A 24771-nucleotide genomic window follows, 5' to 3' on the forward strand; every position below is an offset into this window, starting at 1 on the left:
TCGTAGAGCATGTTTGACATAACGGGAAGAAAGGGAAACACAGCTAAATTAATAGAGAAGGGAGACTTTCAAAACAATTAAAACGTTTCTCTTGATTAACCCTCATCATTCAGGAGACCTTACGAAATTCAATATTAGATTCCTCCCGAGATGACTAGATGCTATACAAACTATAAAAATACTGTAACTTCTTCGAAACCACTTTCAATAAGATCATAGTCAATGGTGAATCAAAAGGTAGGTAGTCAGTGATGTTAACGTTGAGCGCGTACAATTGGTCCTCTTTCTTAAATTGAAGCTGTTTTAGAATTGAATGATGTCTCACCAAAAACACTAATAGAGGGAAAATACGGTAGGAATACATTTTTGGCGAATTTTATTTAAGTAAAGAAAGAAAGAAGCTCAGTGTCGAATATAAAGTTTGTTGGATGGCATTAGATCACAAAATAGAAAATTGAATAGATGCAAGCAAATTTTACAAGTGAGAGAATGAAGATGACAATCTCCCTTACTTGCTCTTGTTTGCATTGGAATAAGAGGCACCGCCAATCTTTTTCTTTGTTATACCCTCTACTAGATCAGCCGGACCAAATTTCTTTTGTCAGGAGGATTGTACTTGCCAGCTTCAGGGCCTGGTGGTCCAGCACCAGGATTAAGTTGACGACCTTTGAGTCCGTCTGGGCCTGTATTGGTTCGCTTGATCAATGCTTCATATGGCCCAGATGAACTACATACTTGGCCAAAAATTACCATAAGAGCCAGTGGAAGGAGTATTGAAGAAATTTGAGGGCGCATGTTTTGTATTGTCAATAAGTTTGAGAGGTAAGAAGAGGGAATAAAGTTGGTGTATTGAATTGTCAACAAGTGTCTTTATGTATGATTACCATTTCAATGTAGTGTTTCAATACTTATTTCGCGGACTACACAAGAATCCAGGAGTGAGGAGTTACATATAACATGTCGAATAGGGAGATAAGCAATGTAAAATTAGTTTACACTGGTTGGAGAAAGTTATTCAAGGATGAATTGGTGAGAAGACGTATGATCCAGCATAGATTTGACTACATTGGATAACAAGTATAGTAAAGAAATTGAGTTGACCTGTAGACTGGTCTGACTGGGATTGATAAAAGATAAAAATAACATTTGCTCTTTATTTGCTCTTATTTGCTCTTATTTGCTCTCGGTCGCATTGAAGTAAGGGCTACATCAATTCTTGATATGTTCTCTACTAGATCAACAGTATCGTCCTTCAGGGAGGAGGTTGGTCATCATGGGGGTCATGACCCCCATTATTAGGCGCTCCTTGATTTTGATCTAGTTGACGTCGTTTGATTCCGGAGAAATGATAATATTCTCTTTTCGGTTCCTTTCGCTCGACTAACGCTTCATTCGGCCTAGACGCATTACAAAGTTGGCCACAAATTGCTATTGCAGCCAATGAAAGAAGTAATGACGAGAAATGAAGACGCATCGTTTGTTTCGTCGGTAAGGCTGAAAGGTAATTGTGTGAAATGAGAGTGAAGTATGAAGCCGTCAGTAAGTGTCTTCACGTATGACTTTCTTATTTCTTTGCTCTAGTTAGAGTGGAAGGTACGCTCTTGATCTTTGAACATAATACAATTCGGTATGCAGACTACAACAGCAAATTAAAGGGGATCAAATATATAAATCAATTTCAACATTCTTCAAAAAGAGAGACTTTCATCCTCAATACTTTCATTTCTTGACTTCTACCCATCAGGGGTATTGGGAGGTATACAAACGATGAAACTCTGGATTTTCCTTTAATTGTATCTCAAGAAAATCAGACACACTTAAACGTCAATCAATAGCCAATTCATAAGCGGTGTCTTCTATCCGCTTATTAAGTTTTAAAACTCGTTAAGTATTTGTTGGGAGAAACTCAATCATATAGTCATGGCTCATTAGGTTATCTAAAGAAAAATCAAAGTAAAAGATTTTATTATCGAGATATTAAGAAAGAATGAGTGGAGTATGATCGAGCGTAAACTTGATTGGATAGAAGAATGAAATTTGCACTGGAATCGTGTGGGCTTGTAGATTGTATTGACATTATTGATGAAAGATGGAAATTACTGATCACTTTTATTACATCAACGTAAGAGCTGGCTCGTTTCTCGATATGCTCTCTACTAGATCAATAGGATTGTCCTTCAGGGAGGATTATCTCCACCGTCATCATCGGGGTCATGACCACCCCCAATACTAGGCGCTTGATCTTGATCTCTCGGACGACGTTTGATTACGGAGAGATGATTATACACCTCTTTCGGTTCGTTTCGCTCGACTACTGAAATTGCATTCGGTCCAGATGCATCGCATAATTGGCTAAAGATTATCGTTAAAGCCAATGTAAGAAAGATTGAAGAAGTCCGAATTCGCATTTTTGCAGTAAGGTTGAGAGGTAAAAAATGTGAAAAATTTCTGTCGGCTGTCTGTTTATAAGGTGAGAGAATCGTCTACTTCTTTTTTTTTTTTGCAAAGTTATCAAATCTCCACTGAACTTAGTTGGCATATCATTTTTACTGGGAAGTGTAGTGATCAATTCAGAAATCCGAAATAGGAGCATCGCTAGGTAAAATTCGAACATTCTTCTCACCAGGAGACCTTTAAAATTCGATATTTCCATGCCTTGAGCCAATAGGGGAACTTTGAAGTATACAAAATATGAATTTTATAAACCTCTTTGAACCCTGTTTTGAGAAGGTCACAGTACAAACAAGCAAACTTACCAGAATGTTTACATGTCGTTATTGCGTAAACCCCTTTTTACCACTGTATGATATATGTCTTAATTATTGTACTTGAGGTTCTGTTAGGTTCACGGATCAATTGGAGCAGCAGGTCTATGACGATAATATACGCACTTAAAAGTCCGACAATTCACTCACATTTGTGTGTTTCTCTGAAGAAAGCACTGTGGTACACCGCTTTAATGTGAAACGCGTACGGTGCACCGCGACCCTGAACAAAGAGAGAAATGTTGCATGAATAAATTCCCATCTTTATAGAATAATTCATACGCGGGTGCTGTGCTCTTCCTCTTGTTATTTTCGCCTTTTACGCCGAGGATGAAGCGTGTGCAAGCAATTAATCAGTCTATTTTAGATATATGCATATGCATTGCTCTCCGCTTATAATCACACACTTGAAAGAGACTAAGTTGAATTGAAATGACATCAGTGAAAACAGGTGTGTTAGATCGGTTGTTTATTGTTAGTCTTGCAAGATCTTGCATTGCAGTTCGGCGTCTTATCCAATCCAATCTTATCTCTTGTTCGCCATCATAGAGCTGATCGTCATCGTCATCATCAGCATTTACCTTGCCTTATCATCATCATCATCAAGAACACAACAAATGCTCACTAGCCGCCACTAAAAAACAATCGACAAAATGTCTATCCAACAACAACAACAACAACCACAACTAACAGCTGGAATACGGCCAAGTGGAAAATTGGTAGATGTGGATACAGCAGAAGCAAGTGCATTACCCGAAGGACTCTCAAACGGAAAACAAAGGTTAAGCACATCCAGCGATGGAATAATAAGTAGACCAACATCTGCTCAAAGTATGCGTATTCGAATCGATAAGCCAAGTTTAGATGCTATCAAAAGTAGAAATGTTTATACAAAACCAATCAATGCTTTTGATGACCCTTCGATTCCCACTTCTCCTACGAGAGGACTTGCACCTATTTTCACTAGAAGAGATGGCGCTCCACCATACAAACAACCGACTATCATCTCTTGGGCTAGACTACAGTGGTCACAATTCCTAGCAAATGCTCTATCATCTGCATTCCTGATAGGTGTTGTCATTTGGGCTCTTACTGTTCGTCTATTGGCAGCCATACCAAAGATGTTTGTGCCAAAGGTGATCCAACCGAAGGATTGGGATGAACCACAGAGGTGGAGAAAAGAAGATCTGATCAAAGATGTGCGATACTATGCTGAATCATGTGGTTTCAAGATTATCAACGAGACGGCAGAAACTCAAGATGGATACCTACTGCGTGTAAACAGAATCGTTGATCCCACAAGAGAACACGAAAAACACAGCGATGGCAGAGGAGGTTTCCCAGTCTTGATCATGCATGGTCTTTTCCAATCTTCGGGATCATTCGTTACTTCAGAGGAAAGAAGTTTGGCATTCTGGCTTGCAAGACAAGGAGGATATCAAGTCTTCTTAGGTAACAATCGTGGTGTGTTTGATATGGGTCATAAAACTCTCAGCAGAAGCGATCCAAGATTTTGGGATTACAACATTCGTGAGCTAGCAATCTATGATTTACCAGCACTTGTGGATCACGTACGTAAACAGACTGGATACGACAAGGTTGCTTTCATTGGACACTCTCAAGGAAATGGAACGATGTTCATCTCCCTGTCACAAAGCATGGTACCGGAACTAGGTGCAAAGCTTTCATACTTTGGAGCATTGGCACCAGCTGTATTTGCAGGTCCATTGACCAGTTGTTTCCCTTTCACAGCATTGCGCAATTTGCAGTGGAAGACTTGGCAAAGGTTCTTTGGCGTGCTTGACTTCATTCCGTTGATGAAGATTGCATACGACTATACTCCCGCTTATCCTTTTGCTGCGCTAGGATACCAGATGTTCGCCTTCTTATTCGCTTGGACTGATGCAAATTGGCTAGGAAGGAGAAAAGCAAAGATGTTCCGATTCACCCCTCAACCTGTTTCTTCAGCTTCGATTTATTGGTGGGCAGGCTCAGGTGGATTTTCAACAAGAGGATGTACTTTGGATCAAACTGCTGAGAAATGGTGGGATGGTAACACTTTCCCACCTCTATCAATCTTTAGTGGTGGAATGGATTTCTTGGTCTTGACAGAACCTCTGTTGGACAGACTAGAGAATGAAGAATCGGACGTTAGACTGCTGCGATACAAACGTCAAGAAGAAGCGGAACATTGTGATCATTTCTGGGCATGTGATGCTGTAGAATGGTGCTTCTATGATATCTTGGAGGATATTGAAGCAACACGAACGCCTTACCCGGAAGAAATGGCATCCAAAGGAACTGAATCTAGTACAGAAACCAATGATTCCGAATCCACCAAGGTGAACGCTAAATCAGACACACCAATCATCGTCACTGCACCTGATGCAATGTTCAACAGTGCAGAGAATGCTGCAAGGGAAGGTAAACTGATCGATGATTCAATATGACGCCTTTTTTTATTTTTTTAAATACATATATCATCATATACATCTACTTTCCTATCTTTTTTTATCTTGTTTCAATTGCAAATGCATGCTGCATTGAGATACCGTGCAACTGGAAAACCTTTCATACAATTCAATACATTTTTGAAACATGATTTCAGGAGCTACAAAATGTTGAAATCGTAAATAGAGACTGCTCACCACGGCCATGGATCTATACAGACCAAAAGCAGTCGTACTTTTCTGCGTTCATCTCCGCCGACTCTAGTGTACTTCCCAATAGGTGAGCCAATCCTCTATTTCATTCATTTTTTCGCTGCTTCCTACTTTTCCGCTCCCCATTTCTCTTTCGCTACTTGAAACTTGTTGACTGTTTTCAACTCCGCTAGAATGGTAGATCGATTTGATAGTTGAGCATCACAGGCTGTTGAAGATATTATGATGTATTCAACTCACCTACACAATCAATTGTTCTTTTCTCCAACTCTGCGCTTGATTTCCTTGACCGGTGAACTGGATCATCTAAGTAAAGATTATTCGATACTTTCGATACTTGCCACTTCTTCCCTACTTGCTCCTTCTTCTCTGCTCGCTCCTTTTTTTCCGCTTCCCATTCCTTTTTCGCTGCTTGTAATTTCTTGTTGACTGCTTCCAATTCCGCTAAAATGGCTAAAATGGTAGATCGATTTGGTAGTTTGAGCATCACCGGCTCTTGAAGATATAATGATGTATTCAACTCACCTTAACATTCCTGTGTGTGTTTCTTCTTCAACTCTTCCATCTCTTTCTTCAAACCGTTGATTACATCACTTGAATAGAGATCTGGCTCTTGAATTAAGATGCGACTTAATTCTGACTGGAGAGTCATAAATTTTGTATCGAAAGGTGTAGACATCTTGATAAGTTTTGTGGGAAAAGATTTCTTTGTTTCTTTTTTGTTTGTAGTTGATTGGGGAAAAATTTATTTGAATCAAAAGGCCATTTTTATAGCCTGCAATGAACTTTTCTCATTTTTTGAACTGTTTTGACATGATGTCAGTAGTTGATAGAGCGAAACGTATTGCATGATGACGAACCCTTTTGAAGGCCCGTCACACTCATGCATGATCTCAGGCGGTGCAAAATTGTGTACGCATTAAAATCACAAATGTTATCATTCATAACCCAAGAGTTCCCTTTTTGGAAGATATCATTGTAGATTTGATGGAGATACACACATTGGCGAAACGGATCACGAAGCGAACTCGGGACATTTGTTTATCAAAGAAAGATTTGAAAAACGTCAACAAAAGCTCATTAACACTTGCTTAAGCGGGGCACAGTGGCTGCTTATTCCTCTCCGGATTAGTTTGCTTTCTCCTTTACCTTCTTTTCGGGATTTGTCTCGTCTAGCTCTATCGAAGTGAAGTGATAAGTGAATCAAAAGTCAATCAAATGAACTCTTCGACTTCAACAAAACCTCTACTCACTTCTGAGTTCCTTGACTCTTTCTTCCAACTCTTCCACATTCCAAAGAAGTGTATTGTATTTTCGTAAAAAGTGATCTTTTTCTTCTCGACTGATTCTTGCTGAATCGATATGATTACCAAGCTCTGTCATTTGACGATAGAAACTTGCGATCATGGCTTCGAAATCGGGAGACATTTTTGTAAAAGTGTGTGGTTGTGATTTGGTTCGGTATCAAAAGGTAAAGAGTACGGTGGGAGGGGGATCTTAAGTACCCGAGAACAACGCTCAAAACTAATCAAGATGATGTCATTGGTGAGCGAAAAAGCAAAAAATCGATTGCATGATGACCACCTCGCCGCTCCGTTCAGGACATCGAATGCTAGCAATTCTGTACTAGCATTGGGATCGAAGATTCATGCAACACGCAAGATTTACCGAATTGAAACATAATATACATTGCACGATAAAAGGGATCACGAAGCGATCTTGAGGCATTTGTCTGTGTAAATGAAAGACGAGTCAATAAGCATTCATCCCTATTCAACCTTCTAAATGCAAACTTACCTCCAGCACGACATCTGTACAAGAATTGAACGACAATTTCTCCTTCTTTAGGCTGAGGCTGAGCAGCAAAGTGTTTACTTGCAACTTGTGCCAAATATTCATCCGCTTCTTGTACATCAAAGAAATGACTTGGAGCAGGAATATCATCCGGTCTCTGTCCGTTTATATCCATTCCATTTTCATCTAATCCAGCCGCACTTGCATTTCGTTTTCCCAAACCTGTACTGCCGGGGAATAGATGTGCGACGGAAGATGATGGTGACCTTGGACGAAGTCTAGAGGATGTTGTTGCAAGGTTTGCATCTTCAACGTTTCGTGCTGAGACTCGACTACCTCTACGAGATGTTAGCGATCCATTAAGTGCACTTTCGCTTTCGTCTATAACGTCAGCGTCTGCGGAAGGCGGCGAAGGTGAACGACGGGAAGGTGGAGGAGGATAGCTTTTGGCCAGGTCGTAATGGGCTATATAGCTGTCGAGTGCATCTGCCGGTAAGCTGGCAAAATCTAGTAAACTTTCTCCAGCATTGGATGGACCTGGGAGAAGAGAGAAGGAATGCGAGGGCTTGTGTCAATTGCCAGTCACTGCATCGATGGCTTCTCCCAAATACATACCTGCTTTATCTTTGTCTGCCATTGTTCAATCGTAGTTTCTCTGTGGTTGGGCGATGCTATCTTTTATGGACGTTCATCTGAAGGATAAGATGATTGCAAGACCTACAAAAGTGTGTCTGATAAGCATGTATGCATACCCGCGTATACTATTAGTACACACCCTGCATCTGCAATTCAAAAAATCGCACAGACGATTCGCCTTTTAAGCCGGAGGAGAGAGAGCCATTGAATAAAATGCTCCGCTTAAAGCACGTAATCTTATTTCTTCTCAATTGATATCTTGCTACAACATCGAGTAATTTCACTGCCATCATATTTGAAGTCATGTTTGCTAGAAATACAGCTCGGATACTGCTCAGGCGTGGGCAGATAAGCAGATCTATTCATACGACTGCGTCAATTTCACCTCTTTTAAGAATATCCGCCGTTCATACGACAATCCGATCTGAAGAAACAACAGCTCTCAACTCAAGAGGACGTCTATCGAACAGCATCTCATCAATATATAGAAGCTATGCGACATCCACTAAAAAGTTCCAGCAAGCAAGCATTTCCGAAGATGAATATCATGAAGTGGCCGATACATGCTTGGACTCTTTGACGGATTCATTGGAACAATTGGTGGAGGCATACGATGGACCTGATGCAGATGATTATGAAGCGGAATATTCGGTGGGTACACTATGTGCTGTTTGCCTGCATTTCTTGCTTCATCGATGCTTACTGTTCTATTTCCTCTTCCTCCAGTCTGGCGTGCTCACTCTACGTCTTGGATCACATGGTACATACGTGATCAACAAACAGCCTCCAAACAAACAGATATGGTTCTCAAGTCCGACCAGGTGAGTGTCCAAATGACGCATATATCTGGAATATCGCCTCTGACACTTTTTCATCCCTCTCAATCCAGTGGCCCAAAACGCTTCGACTACGATTCAGAACATAATGAATGGTTCATGCACAAAGATGGAGAAGAATGGAATTTCCGAAACATTCTCAATAGAGAATTAAGCGAAATCTTCAATAAACCAATCACAGTCGATATGGGCGACTCATAATCTCACACAAGTGAAGTGGGTGTGTGTAATACATTGTACAATTGAGCAATAAAAGAAGACTTTTTCTAATCTTTACATGACTTCGGAATGAGGTATTAAAACAGCTGGTCCTTGGGTGGATGAGAGGTGAATTTGTTTAATGATCGTTGTTGCACGTTTCAAATCCTGCGAGGTGAGAGCGCCAACTACACTGCTAGGTGTTGCGACACCGGTTTGCGATTGACCACTTGTAAGACCGGCTTGAATTTTATCGACGATACCGTGCAAAAAGGCAGCAATATTGGATCGAAGTTCAGATTCGGTAAAGTGAATCCTTCCGACAGCTCCTCTAACCACACCATTACGATCTCCACGCCAATCAAGAGCACCTTGTGCTTCACGAATGGCCACTCGCATCTCATCACCATTTGTCACAACTGTACCTCTTTTCAAACTTGGCATCAAACCACGAGGACCTAAACTTCTTGCCATGGCTTTGGCCAATTGAGGTAGTAAGGCTTGTGTACATAGAACTTTTGTGAATTGCAAACCACTTGCGGCACCCGTTCCAGCAGCAACATCATTTATGAGTTCTGCTCCTCCGACGGTGATAACATTTTTGAGATTAGGATCATTTTCGAACATAGTTTGAACAACACTGACTGAGTCTGAACCATCCTCCGCAAAGATCAACAACTTTTCAGCTTTTGTACGTGCTTCTTTTGGTAGTGCCAATCTTCCACGTAAAGCATTCGTCAAATGCGAATCGATATTTGTACAAACATGTAACTCGTACGCATTTGAAGGTCTTGCAACTTCTACTGCTCGAAACAGCTTGACTGCTTCGCTCAAGTTCATCGTTTGATCATCTATTTTGCTTGTTTTCTTTTCTTCTTTTGCCTTTCCTCCCATTCGTGCTTCTCTTCGTGCTTTCAAGATTGCATTCTTTCCTTTACCTGGAGGTGATTTTCCCAATACGATAGGTGATGTTGAAAGCAGTCTCCGAGACGTCGATGCGAAACATTGCGCTCCTTGGCCTGCCGCAGAGAGGATAGAGGATGAAGCCAAAGGCAATGCCATGATTGCAGGTGAGTTATAGTGATGACGGTAAGCCTTGAAATGCAGAATGAGAAGATTGCAAGATGCTGCTACGCCTAAGCTACCAATTTTTCTTCCCTCTTTCTCTTGTCACGCGCGCTAAAGGATTGAGATTTAATCTTGCCTACGTAAGCAGCACCTTGAATAAGAAAAGCTAAATTATCCGAAGCACACTTTCTTCTTTTACTACGTTCTAATCGTCATCAAATAACACAAAATGGTGGCAAGGATAGCGATATCAAGGATACCTATAGCAGGTATAAGGCTGTCCGAGCCTTACTTTGCAAAAACACAATGCTTCATACTCGCCCGATCACATCAACAACGATTCTCCACCTTGCAACCTCTTCGGAACAATGCTCCACCAAAACCTTCTTTGAGCACAAGACAAAGCCTACAAGCACAAATGGAAGCACAGCGGGCTGAAACATACAAGAAGAGAAATCAATCACTGCTAATGTATACAGCAGCTGCATTTATCGTCGGAGTAGGAGTTACATATGCTGCCGTTCCACTCTATCGAGCTTTCTGTTCGGCAACCGGATTTAGTGGAACACCGATGGTAGGATTAGGACGATTCAGTCCGGATAAGCTGTTCCCGCAATATTTTGATCCTGCAACAAGGAGTGCTACTAAACGAATCCGAGTCACTTTCAATGCCGATCATAGCGACGCATTGCCCTGGACGTTCAAGCCAAGTCAAGATGAAATTTTCATTTTACCAGGAGAAACTGCATTAGCATTCTATAAAGCAAAGAACAAAGGTGATAAAGATATCACTGGGATTGCAACCTACAACGTAGCTCCTGATCGAATCGCACCTTATTTCGCAAAGATTGAATGTTTTTGTTTTGAAGAACAAAGATTATTGGCAAATGAGGATGTCGATCTACCAGTCTTTTTCTTCATCGATAAAGATGTCCTTGATGATCCAGCCGTACGTGATGTCAAGGATGTGGTCTTGTCTTATAGCTTCTTTGGTGCAAGAAGGAACGATGTCACCGGACAACTTGAGCCTGACACAGATCTAGAGAAATATACTGTCGGAAAGGATCTTTAATGTATGCAACAGCAAAAACGCATGTTTCACCCCTCATCTGTACTATCTCCCCCGCAACAATTGTATATTAGCACATCATCCGATAAGAATATCACGATCATATTGTGTAAACAGAGAAAAGAGACGACGAAGCATGAGTAAGGTACATGATAGATACAAAAGATTGAAATTGAAACTAGGCAAGGCTTGAGTTGTGTTTGCGAAAAGATGACGAGTATTGCAGAGTGGTGCGGGTTATTGCTGAGTGAATGGTTGTGTTGTATGTCGAAAAGGGTATCGCTGTTGGACTGGCTCGGTGGCGCTGTAATTGGGCGTTTCTGATCGTCCTCTCTACGTTGCACTATCTGTTGCCATAGCTGTATCTCCTTCATTCGCTCCTGATCCAGTTGCTGTTTCTCCTTCTCCATCATCAAGCCAAGATTGTTCAACTGTTGCTTTAACTCTTCGTACGTATTCTTTCATGTTTTCGCGATAGAGCGAAGCAGCTTCTGCATTAGCAGGACTGTTCGGGTTTGGATCGTGCAACAGACTCTGGACACTAGTCAAGATTGCAGCAACATCATAAGTGGGAGACCATCTGTTTTGCAAGATGTCCAAACACAATTCTCCATTTGCATAAACGTTTGGATGAAACATTTTTGATAAAAATTTGACTGTTGGCGGTTTATTGGGATATGATTCGTCAAACGTTAGGACTAGCTTAAACGTTCCATCTTCGAATGGAGTATCTGCCGGACCAAAGATTACCGCATTCCAAATCATAAGGTTGTCCGCACATGGTGCACCGGAAATGCCACCTGGAGGATCGGTTGACAACCTTTTGAAATCTCGAATCAGACGGCGCTTAGATGGCGTGGACTGGGAGGCACACGTGAAAAGAGAGAGTCAGATTAAGTCTTTCAAATGATCTCTTGTAACTTTTGTCATCTTACTCACCATGCTGCTGTGTAGTATAAAAGGTAAATGGTGGTCAAAATGAAACCTGTGACTTTAGTCAATATTTGCAAAACGCCAATTATTGCTAGAGACAAGAATTAGCCGGCTTTAACATTTATGTATTATGACTTGTACGGTACACTCCCCTTCTTCACTCAATTGCGCGTTTAGGCAATAAGGCGGCCAACCGCCGTTCATGTCACTCCACAGTCGTGTGCGTATGTGCAAGTTTAATGCATACGTCACATTAAAGCGGCCATCATGCAACCAACAACAACACCACGCACGCGATCAAGAGAACAGCCATCAGCGGGTAGAATAAATGCGGATAGATTGGAGGAAAACATGTTTGTATTTATGACTATAAGAGCTTATTGTGGCTTGCACTAAGCAATCACGAGCAATAGCTACCAATGCACGAAGGACATTCCGGGCCGTCAGGACAGTGAGAATCCAGGTCGCATTTTAGATTACAAGCGTTCTTTTTACCTTTCTTTGGCTGTTTTGATGACCAACCTGAATGCATACCCTATAGGCCATGATGTATCTATAAGCTTACCAAGTCTCTTGTCGAAGTCGAAGAAAGTCTACTCACCATCTTATGTGCAAGAACATCGCGTTTCTCCATGATACTGAATGATTGCTTGACCATCTGCGTCAATGATGAATTAACAAATAAAAGCAAGAGTAACATTGAGACAATGACCTTGAGAGAAGACATTTTCATATCACATCAAAGATCGTGAAGGAGATAGGAAAGATTAAGAATAAGATAAGACCGCAATTTATGGGTTTCACACTTCAAAGACAGATAGAGTAAATCGGCCAAGCTTCGGAGCGTTTGGCTACATAGCTTTCATAGCCATGGCATCAGGCTGTCAAGATGTTTGCGTTCTACCACGATTGGCTGTTCAGCTTTCATACCCATGCGTATAAGAAAGACAACGACAAGCAAACGCACAAATTGACTGAATGATAGCATTATGGTATATAAATAAAAGAATACAAGAAAGAGAGAGAGAGAGAGAGGTAAAATGCAATCATACAAAGTTGCCCGCAATCAGACCGCCTAATCCGACAGCACCAACAAAGATGCCTCGATTGGCTAAATGAACAAGAGCGTTTGAATCTTGCGGTGCAGGTAAAGTTGAAGCTCCAAATCCAACGAGAGCAGGACCGGGACATAATCCTGTAACGCCCCATCCTATTCCGAACAAGACCGAGCCAAAGATTAATTTGATATCGATACTTTTTCGATTTGGCAATCTCCATTTAGGTGAACTACGCCAATACAAAGGCTTGTCTTCTGTCGTGGCTGATTTCGTTTTGCTTCTCTCTACCCTCGGCTTCACATCTGCGAACCAGCCTATACTGCTTGCAACGATTCCACCCAAAGCAACAAAGGCCAGCGATGGATCCCAGTGACCTGATCTGATACGATCAGGCGAAAGGTTCAAAAATCCCAATACTTTTGACGGTCTCAACATTCCAGTCATTGCCAGTCCTAGTGCAAAGTGTAATCCGATCAAAAAGGAGGATGCCTTGCCTGCTTGTTCGTGCGTAGCCTTGAGCTCATCCTCCGTTACGCCTTTCTTTTCTGCTTTCGCTTTCACGAAATACGGTATGATGAACAGATAAAATACAGCCGGTATTTGCATCAATAGGACAGCCCATAAGCTTGGCAGGTCAGTCTGAGCAGCCAAGATAGCTTTTCTGGTAAACGGTTTGACTGGATTGACGAGCACGTTTGTAAGGACAGCAATACTAAAGAATGTCGCTGTGGCTGCTATAGATCGGAATGATAATCGAGAAAGACCACATAAGAAGTGCCCTGAAGTACATCCATTTCCGATCTTTGTCCCTAATCCAACCAAAAGGCCCCAAAGTGCGACAGGCACGAATCTTTCTACTGCTTGTTGGCTAAGGATTCCTGCTGAGAGTCCTTTGCCGATTTGGAATTTGATATCATGAGCATCAAAGATGGGCATCCCCAAGCCTATTTCTAGTGGCGTCCTTGATGCTGCCAACAAAGCGCCTCCTGCAATTAAGCCATGAATGAATAACCTTGACGATGATGCGTTTGCATTGTCTGATTGTTGGATTGCGTCATCTTCGGGTGAAATGCTGTGATGAATCTTTTGTGGGTCTTGTTTGTGATTTGATTGCTCCTCTTTTGCTTCTGTGTCAATACACATGTTTCTGACATTCGTATGAAAGAATCCACTTATCCCTAATACCATTCCTAGTTCACGCAACATAGCATGAACACCACTTGCTAACATCAATCCACCAAGAAAAGAGTGAAGAGGCGTGAAACCCGGAGCGATTTGCAATGCCATCTTGGATGATATCTGATTGGATGGTGGGACAAAAGGAGGTACTTGCTTGTTTTAATCTGTCATTTGTTTAATCCATAAAAGAAAGGGTGAGGCTCGTGCACTTTTGCTCCTATGTCATAGTTTGTGACTACAACAAACATTTGAGCAAGCAAGAAATGTTGATCACCTTTAAGCTTTAATTTTACCCAAAGCCGTGTGTTTGTGAAAAAATAAAAAACACGCCAAATTATAGTGCGTGTGAATGTTATTGTTTGATTTATTAATTTTTGTGGCTGGGCACTATCTCGTCGGAAACTTGGATTGGGGGGAAACCGCGATTACTTAATCGGCACTCTCTCTTTGGGTTCAAATTTGTCACGCGCCAAGTGAACAACGTACGCCCTGCCGCTAAGACTGCATTTCTTCTATTTTTTACACAACCTTTACTAAAATATCTTCCAGATCACCATCGTATTCCATCGCGGCCAGCCTGTATTGACGATGAGGAATACAAACAAAGCGCTAATAGCGCAAGCACAAGCGTGCATGCCAGGTAGCAGTAACGGCATGAGAATACTGACTGCACGTATGGCAACCGCTTCATTGCGTCCTTCCACTTCCATCGCAAAACCGAACAGCATTCGACTGATTCATACAACACAATCAGCCAATGCAACCCCGTCAACCTCTTCTGCCGCTACAAATGAATCACCTGTTGTAGATCCAACCACGCCAACACCAAGTCCAAGATGGACACCCGCTTCAAGACGGGTTGGTTTAATTGCCAAAAAAGTGGGAATGACGACATATTTTGCACCTGATGGAAGAAGGCTAGCGGCAACCGTTTTACAAGTATCTTCTAACCAAATTTCTGCACAAATCGGTTTTAGTGCACCTGCCACAACGCCAAACGGACAACCGATCAGTCCAACCAAACTTGCCGCTCGAATGGCATATACTGCTTTACAAGTTGCCGCAACGGATTCATACAGCAATCGTGGAATTTCTAAAGCAGAACGTGGTCATTTACAAAGAGCGGGTATCACAAGCGATAAAAAGATCTTGCACGAATTCAAAGTGACAAAAGATGCAATCGTACCCTTGGGCACAAAGCTTTCTGCAGTACACTTTGTACCCGGTCAAAAGGTTGATGCACAATCCAAAACGAGAGGAAAAGGATTCCAAGGTGTGATGAAACGTCATGGTTTCCGCGGTTTACGTGCATCGCACGGTACATCTTTGGCACACAGATCACACGGTTCTACCGGTCAAAATCAAGACCCTGGTCGTGTTTTCCCCGGAAAGAAGATGGCAGGTAGAAAGGGTGGAAGATTGAGTACGATGCAAAATTTGGAAGTTTTACGAATTGATACAGTGAACGATTTGGTGATCGTACAAGGCAATCTTCCTGGACCAGAAGGCGGACATGTTTTCTTGAGCGATGCAAAGAAGGCTTTAGTTGCTCGTGCTTCTAATGCTTTCCGTTCAGGAAAATTACCCGATCATCAAGGTATGGCCACAGGTGAAGAAGCAGCAACTGCTTACCTTCCTCAAGGTGTCGTGGATTTGCCATTCCCTGCAGGCACTGACCAAATGGCCAAGGGCCTTCCTCAGGTCATCGAAGTAGGTCCCAAAGAAAGCTCTTGACCTGTTCGTTTAGAGATTCAATTCATGTGTAAAAGTAGTATACAATGTATGTCTGTTATCTAGTTGATGCGTGTTCAATCACTTTTTTTGTACGCGATATAGATGCGTGCCTTGTCTATTGTATTGTTTAGCTCGTTCTGGGTCATCATCTTCAATGTCGGTAAAGGTAAAATGCTTTCGCAGCATTTTGAAGAATCTCTTGTCGGCTTTCCTGCGTTGTTGATAGCAGAATAGGATCTCCGTTTGAGGTGTGCTCATTTCCACCATTGTGTCTACCAGAGGTTGGAAAGCGATTTCTAGGTAAACGCAATCTGCCAGCAGAAGAACATCGGGATGTGTGGTTACATCTTCCGGAACAGCTTCTCCCCAATTAAGCTCTGCAACGATACATCGCTCTCTTAAATCTGGATTCAAGTCCAAATTCTGCGCCATCAATTTCATCATGGGGATTTGATCAGTTATCCAAACTTTTTCCAAATCTCCCAACTGTGCTGCCAATAATCCTACCAATCCTGTTCCTGCACCTAGTTCGACTGCTTGCTTGCCTTTCCATTCGCCACCAGTACGCTTCGAGGCGATATACTGTCCCAACACTTCAGCTGCTGGCCAAATCTTTCCACCACAACCCGTAGTTACGTCCAATGCCAAAGCAACATCAAAGAAGTCTTCCCAAGTACCTTGTCGGGCTTGTTCTGTATCATTTTGTTTGGTGGTACCTTGATGTCCACTCGAGATGATTATCGGAGTTTTGTAGGGATCCTTGTAATATCGTACAATGGCACGTTCATCAATGATACTGGGTAATTGTTGTGGTACTAAACCATTACGTTGTAAACCATCTTGTTCTCCAACGTCGCTTTGATCATCGCCTTGACCGATAAATGCATCGAATGGATTCAGATCCGGTGTGAGAGATCGCCGTCCGTTTGCATCTGGCATATTGCTTCTCTCTTTGTGAAGGTCAAGAAGAAAGTGACACGAAGAAATGACACAAGCGGGGCTTACGCAGCGGAGATAAAGCGCGACATTATTTGGTCAATGCATCAAAAATACAATCAAGACCTTCTTCATTCACTACCATCAGCGTGTGTGGGATTAGAGAAGGGGGTCATTTGTGATCATGTCTGACAGGAAGAGGTCGTCTTCGGATATGGCAGAAGGAGGGTCTGCGTCCACATCAAAAGACGTACGAAGTGATGCTACCAATCCATCTTCTTCTTCACAAGGTCAACAAGCAAGGCGGACAAGACGCTTAGACATAGACCCATCAAAACGTGGAAATCGAATGTTTGGCTTGCTGAATTCAACTCTAGCAAAAGCAAAAGAAGACAACGAAAAGAGAGTAGAAGCCGCACGTAAGCGAGCAGAAATTGAAGCTCGTCTCCAGCAAAAGTTGCAAAATGAAACAGTACGACAAAAACAGTTGGAAGAGCTGAGCAAGAAATTGAAACCATTGGTGCGACAACTGCATGAGATCGCGATCGAGATCGAATCGAAAGAAGCGGCTATTCGTTTACGAAAAGCACAGAAGCGAAGATTGGCAAGCTTTTTGATCACGACGAGCGAATTGAGTACGTATGACGGAAAGATTGCAAGACAAACTTCGGTTGATGAAAAAGTTCTTGCGCCAGATGTTACTCTGACATTGGCACCAATCGGACCAAGACATCCAAAGTTGGTCATGAGACCAGATTCTCATCCGATCTACTTTTTGCCAAAGAAGAATTTGAACACTCAAGATGATCGCCTAGACGAACAGGAGGATCGAGTAGATGACGAGATCGATGATGCTGATAAGGCCTGGGGAACAGAAAAAGCGCATTTGCAGGATAAGATGAATGCTTTGAAGGATACCATACTTGACATCAAATCAGAAATGGACAAAATTGAGGCAGGGCAAGGAGAAAGATCTATAAAAAGCGGGAAAGACAAGGCAGACACGGAGATGCAAGAGGTAAAAGCAGAAGACCACAATGATGACAAGATGATGGAGACGGGCGCTTAATAGCACCGAGAGCATTGTATTTATAGCACGAAAGAATTTTGTACATCATGTAATATATCAAACGAATCCGAATTTGGCTCGTTCGACGATTTTCTCTGGCGTCATTGCAGCCAATTCGTCAATCAAAGCAGGAATGAATGTACCGGAACCTTTAACATCTGATCTTTCTGCTGCAAGTTCGGAAGCGATGTTCATTGAAAGTACTCCCATAAGGGCACCAATGAAAAGCCAATTGGTATCTGAATGAACCATAAAGCTGCCCAAGTGTGTTGTCGGTAATTTGTTGTGCTTTGTGAAGTTACAAGCGGCTGCCATACTTGCCGCAACCACGACACCCAACGCACATCCGCTACCTGTGATACGACCTAGAAGTTCATGACCGTTTGAGACCTTTACAGCATGTTGTCCGTTACTCAAATAGTCTTCTTTTCCTGTCAACAAGACCAGACACTTTTCTTTGCATGCCATAGAAACGACAAGATTTACTGGATCTTTCAAGGTTCCACTTCCACTGTCCACTCCCCTTGATTGAATGTCTTCCAGACCTGAGATAGCACTCAATTCGGCGGCATTTCCTTTGAGTAATGTGATTTGTGTATGATTCATTATTTCTTCCACCACACCTTTACGGAACGAAGATGCTCCAACACCGACAGGATCCAACACCACTGGCTTTCCACCTCGGTTAGCTGCACCACCGACCGCACGCATTCCTCTTCTTGCTTCGTCACCGATCGTTCCAATGTTTAGCACAACTGCTCCGGTGACCTTGCCTAAATCTTCCGCCTCAGCTTCTTGATGGCTCATAATCGGACTTGAGCTAAATGCCAAAGCAATGTTAGCTGAAAGTGTTGATGAGACGTGCGAAGTGAGCGTTTGAATGAGTGGCGGTCCATATTGGCTTGCTCTGTGGAAACGCAAAAGTTCAGCAATCTTGTTGATCGTGTTTTTTTCAATGTCATAAGAAGTAAAAGGTGGTTCGCCGGCACCGAATTCTTTGGCATGGGAATCAAAAGCTTTCTTGAATGATTTGACAATTTTGGCTAAATTTGCGGCAGGCACTGAAGGTGTTGGATGAGCGACGATTGCACTGATTACCGCAATTCCATCAGGCCAATTACTATCACATACTGCGCCGAACAGCGTACCAGCAGCAGTCTTTTCGTTCAAACCTCCAATCAAAACGCACGGTAGCCTCTTTGGTACTTTTTCGAGTGCTTGCAATATGCGACTTGCACCTCTTGGACCGAGAACGTCTTTTTCTTCAATTCCTGCTTTGCTCTTTGTTCCGTATACGGGTCCAACACCGACGTAGTCCACTATATCAAGGTCAACTGCAGCTTCTGCTTGTTCAACGTTGTGAACAGATAATCCCAAATGCCTGTTCGGTCCAAGTATCTTTCTTGCTTGTTGAACGGGTATGTCCGTTTGTCCGATATGTAAACCAACTCTTTCCGGTAAAGCCAAAGCGACTGAAAGGTTATCATTGATCAGCATTGGAACTCGGTACTTGTCACAAATCTTCAAGCTTTTTTCTGCAATTTCTAGAAATTCTCCCGAGTCGATATTCTTTTCTCGTAATTGCACAACGGTAACATGTCCGTCTTTGAGACTTTCTTCTAGGGATTCATAGTAATCTTTGCCTGGCGGTAAGAGTTCTCTTCCTGTTACCAGGTAAAGAGAATAGTCGATGACCAGCTTTCTTCCTAACATTTTTTGAGATTGTGGAAGAGTGGAAGGAAGGTTAAAGGGATTACTAACTATGCAGGAAGAATGTCTAATTTCTCGGAAATGCACTGACGTTTTAGCGGAAATCTTATCATTGTTCATTCATTGGTCCCCTTCAGCTTTTGATTGCTACGCGTTCTAAAATTAATAAGACTTTTTCGCAAACAGTTGCTTAAATCGGTATTTTAATTGGTTGTATTGCAATCACTCCACCCTTCAAAACCAACATTCATCGTCATCAAGTCATCATCATGAAGATCACATCCAAACACATAGAAAGGGATGGATCAGGGAGTGTATCACTTATACCAGAAGAAGATGAAGATTTGTACCACATTTACAATTTACTCAATATTGGTGATCAAGTAAGAGCACCAGCAGTACGAAATGTGAAATCTGAATCAAGTACAGGATCAATAGAATCACATAGAGTAAGAGTCACTCTCACAATTCAAGTAACAAAAACTTATTTTGATGCTACGGGATCTAGTGCTCCTCCAGACCCAACAGCAGCAGGAGGTGCAAATGCAGTAGCAGAAGGAGAAGGATCCATAACAGGTGCACTTGGAGGGGGAAGTGGCGGCGAAGGGGCAACGATGCAGGTCTCAGGAAGGGTGGTAGCAGAGAATAAACATGTCAAGATGGGAGCTTTCCATACATTGGATTTAGAGGTTCATCGTCAACTGACAATCATCAAAGATAGCTGGGATAGCATACACTTGGAAAGGTTGAGCGATAGTAGCGATGTTGGACAGAGAGCGGAAGTCGGAGCTGTTGTTCTGGGAGAAGGTACAGCTGTTGTTTGTCTGCTAACAGAGCACATGACAGTCATACGACAACGGATAGAGGTGCCCATGCCTAGGAAGCACAAATCGCTTCCCTCATCTTCAAGTGGCGATAAAGCACATCTTCGATTCCTTTCGTTGGTATATGAAGCAGTACTCAAATTGCTAGGGTTGCCAGCTTTGCGTCTCATCATTCTAGCAAGTGCCGGTTTCACAAGGGATACAGTATACGAATACCTATTCTCAGAAGGGATAAAGCGAGGCGAAAAGCTTCTGACAGGTAGCGAAGCAAAGCGAAAGTTCTTACGGATACACGTCAGCAGTCCACATGTTCATAGCTTGATGGAAGTTCTCAAAAGTCCAGAAGTGAGTTCACAACTGAAAGATACCAAATTTGCAAGAGAAGGTCAAATGTTAGACAAATTTCAGCGGATGTTGGCTTCTGATGAATTACGAGCGTGGTATGGCGAATTTCATGTGATGATGGCTGCCGCTCGTGGTGCGATCGGATCTTTGCTCATATCTGATGGCTTATTCCGAGCAAGTGATCCTGCACGCAGAAAGCATTTTGTTCAATTAGTCGAAGATGTTCGAGCGCAAGGAGGTGATGTGAGCATATTCAGTGGAATGCATGAAACAGGTCGTCAATTGAATGGGCTGACGGGTATTGCGGCTATTCTACGATACCCGTTGGACATCGAAACAGCCGAAGAAGAGGACCGAGAGGAACAAGAACGATTGAAAGCACAGGCTGATGCGAATAAGCAAGCCGCATAGATACGATTTATAGTCGCTCCATATTCATATCCGACAACCATAGAATGCTGTATACCATGCTTCAAATACCAAAAGATGTGCAAATGTCGTCTATGCCGTGTGTGAGAGAGAGATGATGTATTCCATCTACTTGATACAATTATGTCTGTCTGAGTTTATTGCTAATCATCGTATCCGGTCACTTGTTCTCTTGGTCGGTCTGGTACTGCATAGAGAAGTAGCGAATGATCAACAATTGTTCTAGCTGCATTCTTACGTCTGCATCACTTACGAGGAAACGTAGAAGGGATTCTCTCTGTTGGTACCCATCCAAAGCTGCGACGAATTGGTGGTACTGTGACGACGGCGACAGGTCCTGTTTCGAGGTGAAGATATAGATAATTAGGATCTAGTCGGTCATGTTTACCACACAGATGTACATACCAACTGCTCCGATTATAATGGCGAAGAAGATTGTTGGGTTCTCGTGAGCTTGACGTTGCTGTGAGACGTAAGAAAAGGAAGGTGAGATGTCAGTCAGGATGTCGTACTGTTTGGCTCGATAGCCGCATTGTGAAACGCACCAAGTATTTGAACGTCGATCTGAACGGGTTTCCTATTGACGACATGATGTATGTTGATCTAAGGTCGATCCCGAATAAGAAATATGTAAAAGGATGATGGCAATGAAGCGCGATAGAGACAGAGAACACTGACTAGCTTGTCTTGTTGCGCCAATCAGCATGCAAGCTTCTCAAATACGAATTAGCCTTGCTTAAGGCGCGTATGCCCAGGATAGCACTCACTCACTCAACCCCAGAACACGTGAAGATAAGATTTTGGAAAAAGTGGCTAACGAACAAGAAGAATGTATGCTCAACATGACTTCCATCTTATTCAAGTGTAGACTGTATACTAGAGACCTTGCATGCTTTGTCGCATTGGCATATTCAGAAGCAGAGCAGGACCGGCAGTTCGAATGATGAGCTCAAGCGGGATGACTAGCTCCTCTACAGCAGAAGGAAGTGGAACATCAGCTCGAGCGCCAAGACCATTACGAAGGATACCTACGTCACCATACCCATTGAAACAACTTCATCCATCTAGCTCAATACCCAGATTTCCACTCATTGCACCTGAAACGGAAGAGGCAAAACAATACGCCGAAAGCAGTATCGATGGAAGCATATTACAGCAAGCCAAGAAAGCATTTGAGCAGGTCCGACCGGTTCTAGCAATCAATGTTCCGGCCAAGCAGACATCGCTTTTCCAAAATCATCAACATCTGAAACAGAATGTATTGAGAGTACCAAGATTGCGGCCGCTAAAATCTGATCCGAATGATCCAGATCGAAGGATACTGCTTTTCAATGTGGAGAAACTGGAAGATTTGTCTACAGAGGGACAAGAAGTGCTGCGATCTGCGGAAGCGGAAGGAACATTGAATATCACATCTGACGAAGTACGGGCCGAATACGATCACTGGAATGCAGATGATGTACTTTCTGCTTTACTTCCTGAAGGATTACCAGAAGGCACACCAACAGCATTTACGACAACAGGTCATATCGCACACGTCAATCTACGTGACGAATATGCTCCCTATCGATTCATTATCGGACAGGTGATCTTGGACAAAAATACAGCGATTCGAACTGTTGTCAATAAACTCGATACGATCGATAATGAGTTCAGGTTCTTCAAGATGGAGAGATTGGCAGGCGATGATGATTACATGGTAACGCTTTCGGAGAGTGGCTGCTCGTTTACCTTCGACTTCCGAACGGTATACTGGAATTCAAGACTGCATACTGAGCATGCGAGACTTTTAGATATCTTCAAGCCGTTTGAAGTGATTAGCGATGTAATGGCTGGCGTTGGACCGTTTGCTGTACCCGCAGCAAAGCGGGGCTGCCATGTATTGGCAAACGACTTGAATCCTGCAAGTTATGAATCCATGTTGGTCAATCAGGTGAAGAACAGAGTAGAAGATCGTTTAAAGCCATTCTGTGAGGATGGACGTGCATTTATACGAAACAGTATCAAGCTTTGTTGGGAAAAGCCTTCTGATGGAACGCCTGTATCAGAATTGGATCGAAAGACTGTTTTGAGCAGCAATACGTCCAAACAACGAGCGAAGAAAGAGCATGCACGAATGAACCTTATTCAGGCTGTTCCTGGTGCAGCTTCTATGGAATGCGGTCCACCAAGACGATTGATCGATCATTTCGTCATGAATTTGCCTGCGACAGCTATTGAATTCTTAGACGCTTTCCGGGGGGCATACAAGGACATTGCTGGAGAGGAGTTGGAGAAGGAACTTGAAAGGCGTTCAAACACAGAAGGAAAAGAGACAGTATTTCCAATGGTGCACGTACACTGCTTCACAAAAGATCTCGAAGAACCTTATCGAGACATATGCCAACGTGCAAACAAGGCTATGGGCATACCTGAGGATTCACCTCATCGTCTCATTCCACCTACCGAACAAGAGAATGGCGATGCAAGCACTGCCATGCAAAACCTCTCATTAGCCCCTTCTGAAACAAGCCTCCATCTGGTCCGCTCCGTTGCACCCAACAAGGACATGTATTGCTTATCATTCCGACTCACTCGTGCAATTCTTTTTGATACCATCTGATAGAATGTAATAATATCTGTATTATCCGCATTAATAATAGCAATGTACTGTATGTTACTCGAATCTGTGAAAGAGGTTGTGCGCTCAACTTCTCTTGGTTCCTTGACCCAAAAGGAAGGGGAAAGGTTCAGCTTTCCCATCGACAGTCTTGTCCAATGAGAAACTATTCTCTACCACGATATCTTTCAGATCTGCTTGTTGTATTATACTTTGCATCTCTTCTTTTGTCACACCATGTCGTTCGACATCATGATGTTTGCTTGCTGGGTGGAATCTGAGTGCATGTTGGCCATCATTCTCAAAATCCGAAAGAACAACTTTGCCTCCTGGTTTCAGCGTGCCAGCCAAAGTCTTCACAACGCTTGCCATATTGGGAATATGATGAAGTGCCAGGTGCACAACAGCAAAATCAAATTTCTCTCCCTCCAAAACGGAATCATTTGGATCTTCAAGTAACTTGACAAATCCTTTCATCTTTTGACCACCTGGAACGGTATCTTGCTTTGCATTAAACATGCTAATCATTCCATCAGACGTATCCACTCCGACCACTTTTGCAACACCTTCACAGCCCGCTAAACGTTGTGAAAGCAATCCTGTTCCACAACCTAAATCCAAAAATGTCAGCTTGGCATCGGATTTGGACAGCTCAGGTATACGTTTAACTAATGCTTCAAAGAACGCTTGAGAAGATTGAACGGTTTCGGGTTTGCTGTCCCATTTCAATGCTTCGCTATCGAATCGATTTTCCACAGACATCTTGTATCGGTATGAGTTGGAAGTGTAGAGAGAAAAGGTATTACCAAGTGATTTCTTGAGTAATATGTCACTTCTTTGCAGAACCTTTTGGTACGGGATCAATGCACCTGATGAAGGTGGGAAGAGGAGCCATCATTACCAATTCACATCACAAACGCACACCC

At 42.7% G+C, this 24771-nt stretch overlaps 16 protein-coding genes across 16 annotated transcripts; 7 read left to right on the forward strand and 9 right to left on the reverse strand.

The window, feature by feature from the left end:
- Positions 1 to 3220: 3220 nt before the first annotated feature.
- FA14DRAFT_167460 (alpha/beta-hydrolase) lies at positions 3221 to 5193 on the forward strand (the record flags this gene model as incomplete). Its single annotated transcript, XM_025500090.1, has 3 exons — positions 3221 to 3546; positions 3580 to 5107; positions 5167 to 5193. Exons 1-3 carry the CDS (start codon positions 3419 to 3421, stop codon positions 5191 to 5193), a joined length of 1683 nt encoding a protein of 560 aa, XP_025355409.1. The 5' UTR covers positions 3221 to 3418.
- A 342-nt stretch (positions 5194 to 5535) lies between these two features.
- FA14DRAFT_154536 (uncharacterized protein) lies at positions 5536 to 6107 on the reverse strand (the record flags this gene model as incomplete). Its single annotated transcript, XM_025497691.1, has 3 exons — positions 5536 to 5636; positions 5669 to 5881; positions 5960 to 6107. 3 exons carry the CDS (start codon positions 6105 to 6107, stop codon positions 5536 to 5538), a joined length of 462 nt encoding a protein of 153 aa, XP_025355410.1.
- Positions 6108 to 7134: 1027 nt separating this feature from the next.
- FA14DRAFT_178489 (uncharacterized protein) lies at positions 7135 to 7859 on the reverse strand (the record flags this gene model as incomplete). The annotated part of the gene is made up of 3 exons (XM_025500852.1): positions 7135 to 7160; positions 7226 to 7759; positions 7838 to 7859. The coding sequence occupies 3 exons, from the start codon at positions 7857 to 7859 to the stop codon at positions 7135 to 7137; spliced, it is 582 nt and encodes a 193-aa protein (XP_025355411.1).
- Positions 7860 to 8122: 263 nt separating this feature from the next.
- On the forward strand, positions 8123 to 8955 carry FA14DRAFT_160409 (Frataxin). Its single transcript, XM_025498661.1, has 3 exons — positions 8123 to 8509; positions 8585 to 8679; positions 8748 to 8955. The coding sequence occupies exons 1-3, from the start codon at positions 8162 to 8164 to the stop codon at positions 8893 to 8895; spliced, it is 591 nt and encodes a 196-aa protein (XP_025355412.1). The 5' UTR covers positions 8123 to 8161; the 3' UTR covers positions 8896 to 8955.
- A 12-nt stretch (positions 8956 to 8967) lies between these two features.
- Positions 8968 to 9732, reverse strand: FA14DRAFT_120620 (ribosomal protein L1; the record flags this gene model as incomplete). The annotated part of the gene is made up of 1 exon (XM_025496419.1): positions 8968 to 9732. The coding sequence occupies one exon, from the start codon at positions 9730 to 9732 to the stop codon at positions 8968 to 8970; it is 765 nt and encodes a 254-aa protein (XP_025355413.1).
- A 435-nt stretch (positions 9733 to 10167) lies between these two features.
- Positions 10168 to 11137, forward strand: FA14DRAFT_167462 (uncharacterized protein). Its single transcript, XM_025500091.1, has one exon. It carries the CDS (start codon positions 10190 to 10192, stop codon positions 11030 to 11032), a length of 843 nt encoding a protein of 280 aa, XP_025355414.1. The 5' UTR covers positions 10168 to 10189; the 3' UTR covers positions 11033 to 11137.
- A 225-nt stretch (positions 11138 to 11362) lies between these two features.
- FA14DRAFT_154541 (putative RAD6-E2 ubiquitin-conjugating enzyme) lies at positions 11363 to 11971 on the reverse strand (the record flags this gene model as incomplete). The annotated part of the gene is made up of 2 exons (XM_025497692.1): positions 11363 to 11890; positions 11969 to 11971. 2 exons carry the CDS (start codon positions 11969 to 11971, stop codon positions 11363 to 11365), a joined length of 531 nt encoding a protein of 176 aa, XP_025355415.1.
- Positions 11972 to 12932: 961 nt separating this feature from the next.
- Positions 12933 to 14503, reverse strand: FA14DRAFT_160410 (uncharacterized protein). The gene has a single exon (XM_025498662.1). It carries the CDS (start codon positions 14305 to 14307, stop codon positions 13009 to 13011), a length of 1299 nt encoding a protein of 432 aa, XP_025355416.1. The 5' UTR covers positions 14308 to 14503; the 3' UTR covers positions 12933 to 13008.
- An 87-nt stretch (positions 14504 to 14590) lies between these two features.
- FA14DRAFT_171803 (translation protein) lies at positions 14591 to 16004 on the forward strand. Its single transcript, XM_025500356.1, has one exon. It carries the CDS (start codon positions 14788 to 14790, stop codon positions 15931 to 15933), a length of 1146 nt encoding a protein of 381 aa, XP_025355417.1. The 5' UTR covers positions 14591 to 14787; the 3' UTR covers positions 15934 to 16004.
- A 7-nt stretch (positions 16005 to 16011) lies between these two features.
- FA14DRAFT_167464 (uncharacterized protein) lies at positions 16012 to 16872 on the reverse strand (the record flags this gene model as incomplete). Its single annotated transcript, XM_025500092.1, has 2 exons — positions 16012 to 16625; positions 16650 to 16872. The coding sequence occupies 2 exons, from the start codon at positions 16870 to 16872 to the stop codon at positions 16012 to 16014; spliced, it is 837 nt and encodes a 278-aa protein (XP_025355418.1).
- Positions 16873 to 16896: 24 nt separating this feature from the next.
- FA14DRAFT_37879 (uncharacterized protein) lies at positions 16897 to 17966 on the forward strand. The gene has a single exon (XM_025502261.1). It carries the CDS (start codon positions 17054 to 17056, stop codon positions 17936 to 17938), a length of 885 nt encoding a protein of 294 aa, XP_025355419.1. The 5' UTR covers positions 16897 to 17053; the 3' UTR covers positions 17939 to 17966.
- On the reverse strand, positions 17559 to 19688 carry FA14DRAFT_160412 (hydroxyethylthiazole kinase). Its single transcript, XM_025498663.1, has one exon. It carries the CDS (start codon positions 19649 to 19651, stop codon positions 17996 to 17998), a length of 1656 nt encoding a protein of 551 aa, XP_025355420.1. The 5' UTR covers positions 19652 to 19688; the 3' UTR covers positions 17559 to 17995.
- A 166-nt stretch (positions 19689 to 19854) lies between these two features.
- FA14DRAFT_160413 (uncharacterized protein) lies at positions 19855 to 21314 on the forward strand. The gene has a single exon (XM_025498664.1). The coding sequence runs from the start codon at positions 19918 to 19920 to the stop codon at positions 21226 to 21228; it is 1311 nt and encodes a 436-aa protein (XP_025355421.1). The 5' UTR covers positions 19855 to 19917; the 3' UTR covers positions 21229 to 21314.
- A 75-nt stretch (positions 21315 to 21389) lies between these two features.
- Positions 21390 to 21836, reverse strand: FA14DRAFT_189127 (uncharacterized protein; the record flags this gene model as incomplete). The annotated part of the gene is made up of 4 exons (XM_025501700.1): positions 21390 to 21433; positions 21500 to 21583; positions 21652 to 21709; positions 21792 to 21836. The coding sequence occupies 4 exons, from the start codon at positions 21834 to 21836 to the stop codon at positions 21390 to 21392; spliced, it is 231 nt and encodes a 76-aa protein (XP_025355422.1).
- A 368-nt stretch (positions 21837 to 22204) lies between these two features.
- On the forward strand, positions 22205 to 23848 carry FA14DRAFT_120613 (uncharacterized protein; the record flags this gene model as incomplete). The annotated part of the gene is made up of 3 exons (XM_025496417.1): positions 22205 to 23328; positions 23419 to 23675; positions 23742 to 23848. 3 exons carry the CDS (start codon positions 22205 to 22207, stop codon positions 23846 to 23848), a joined length of 1488 nt encoding a protein of 495 aa, XP_025355423.1.
- A 42-nt stretch (positions 23849 to 23890) lies between these two features.
- FA14DRAFT_37925 (S-adenosyl-L-methionine-dependent methyltransferase) lies at positions 23891 to 24771 on the reverse strand. The gene has a single exon (XM_025502262.1). It carries the CDS (start codon positions 24605 to 24607, stop codon positions 23933 to 23935), a length of 675 nt encoding a protein of 224 aa, XP_025355424.1. The 5' UTR covers positions 24608 to 24771; the 3' UTR covers positions 23891 to 23932.

This window comes from Meira miltonrushii (assembly GCF_003144205.1).
Source record: "Meira miltonrushii strain MCA 3882 unplaced genomic scaffold FA14scaffold_2, whole genome shotgun sequence".
Lineage (NCBI taxonomy): Eukaryota > Fungi > Basidiomycota > Exobasidiomycetes > Exobasidiales > Brachybasidiaceae > Meira > Meira miltonrushii.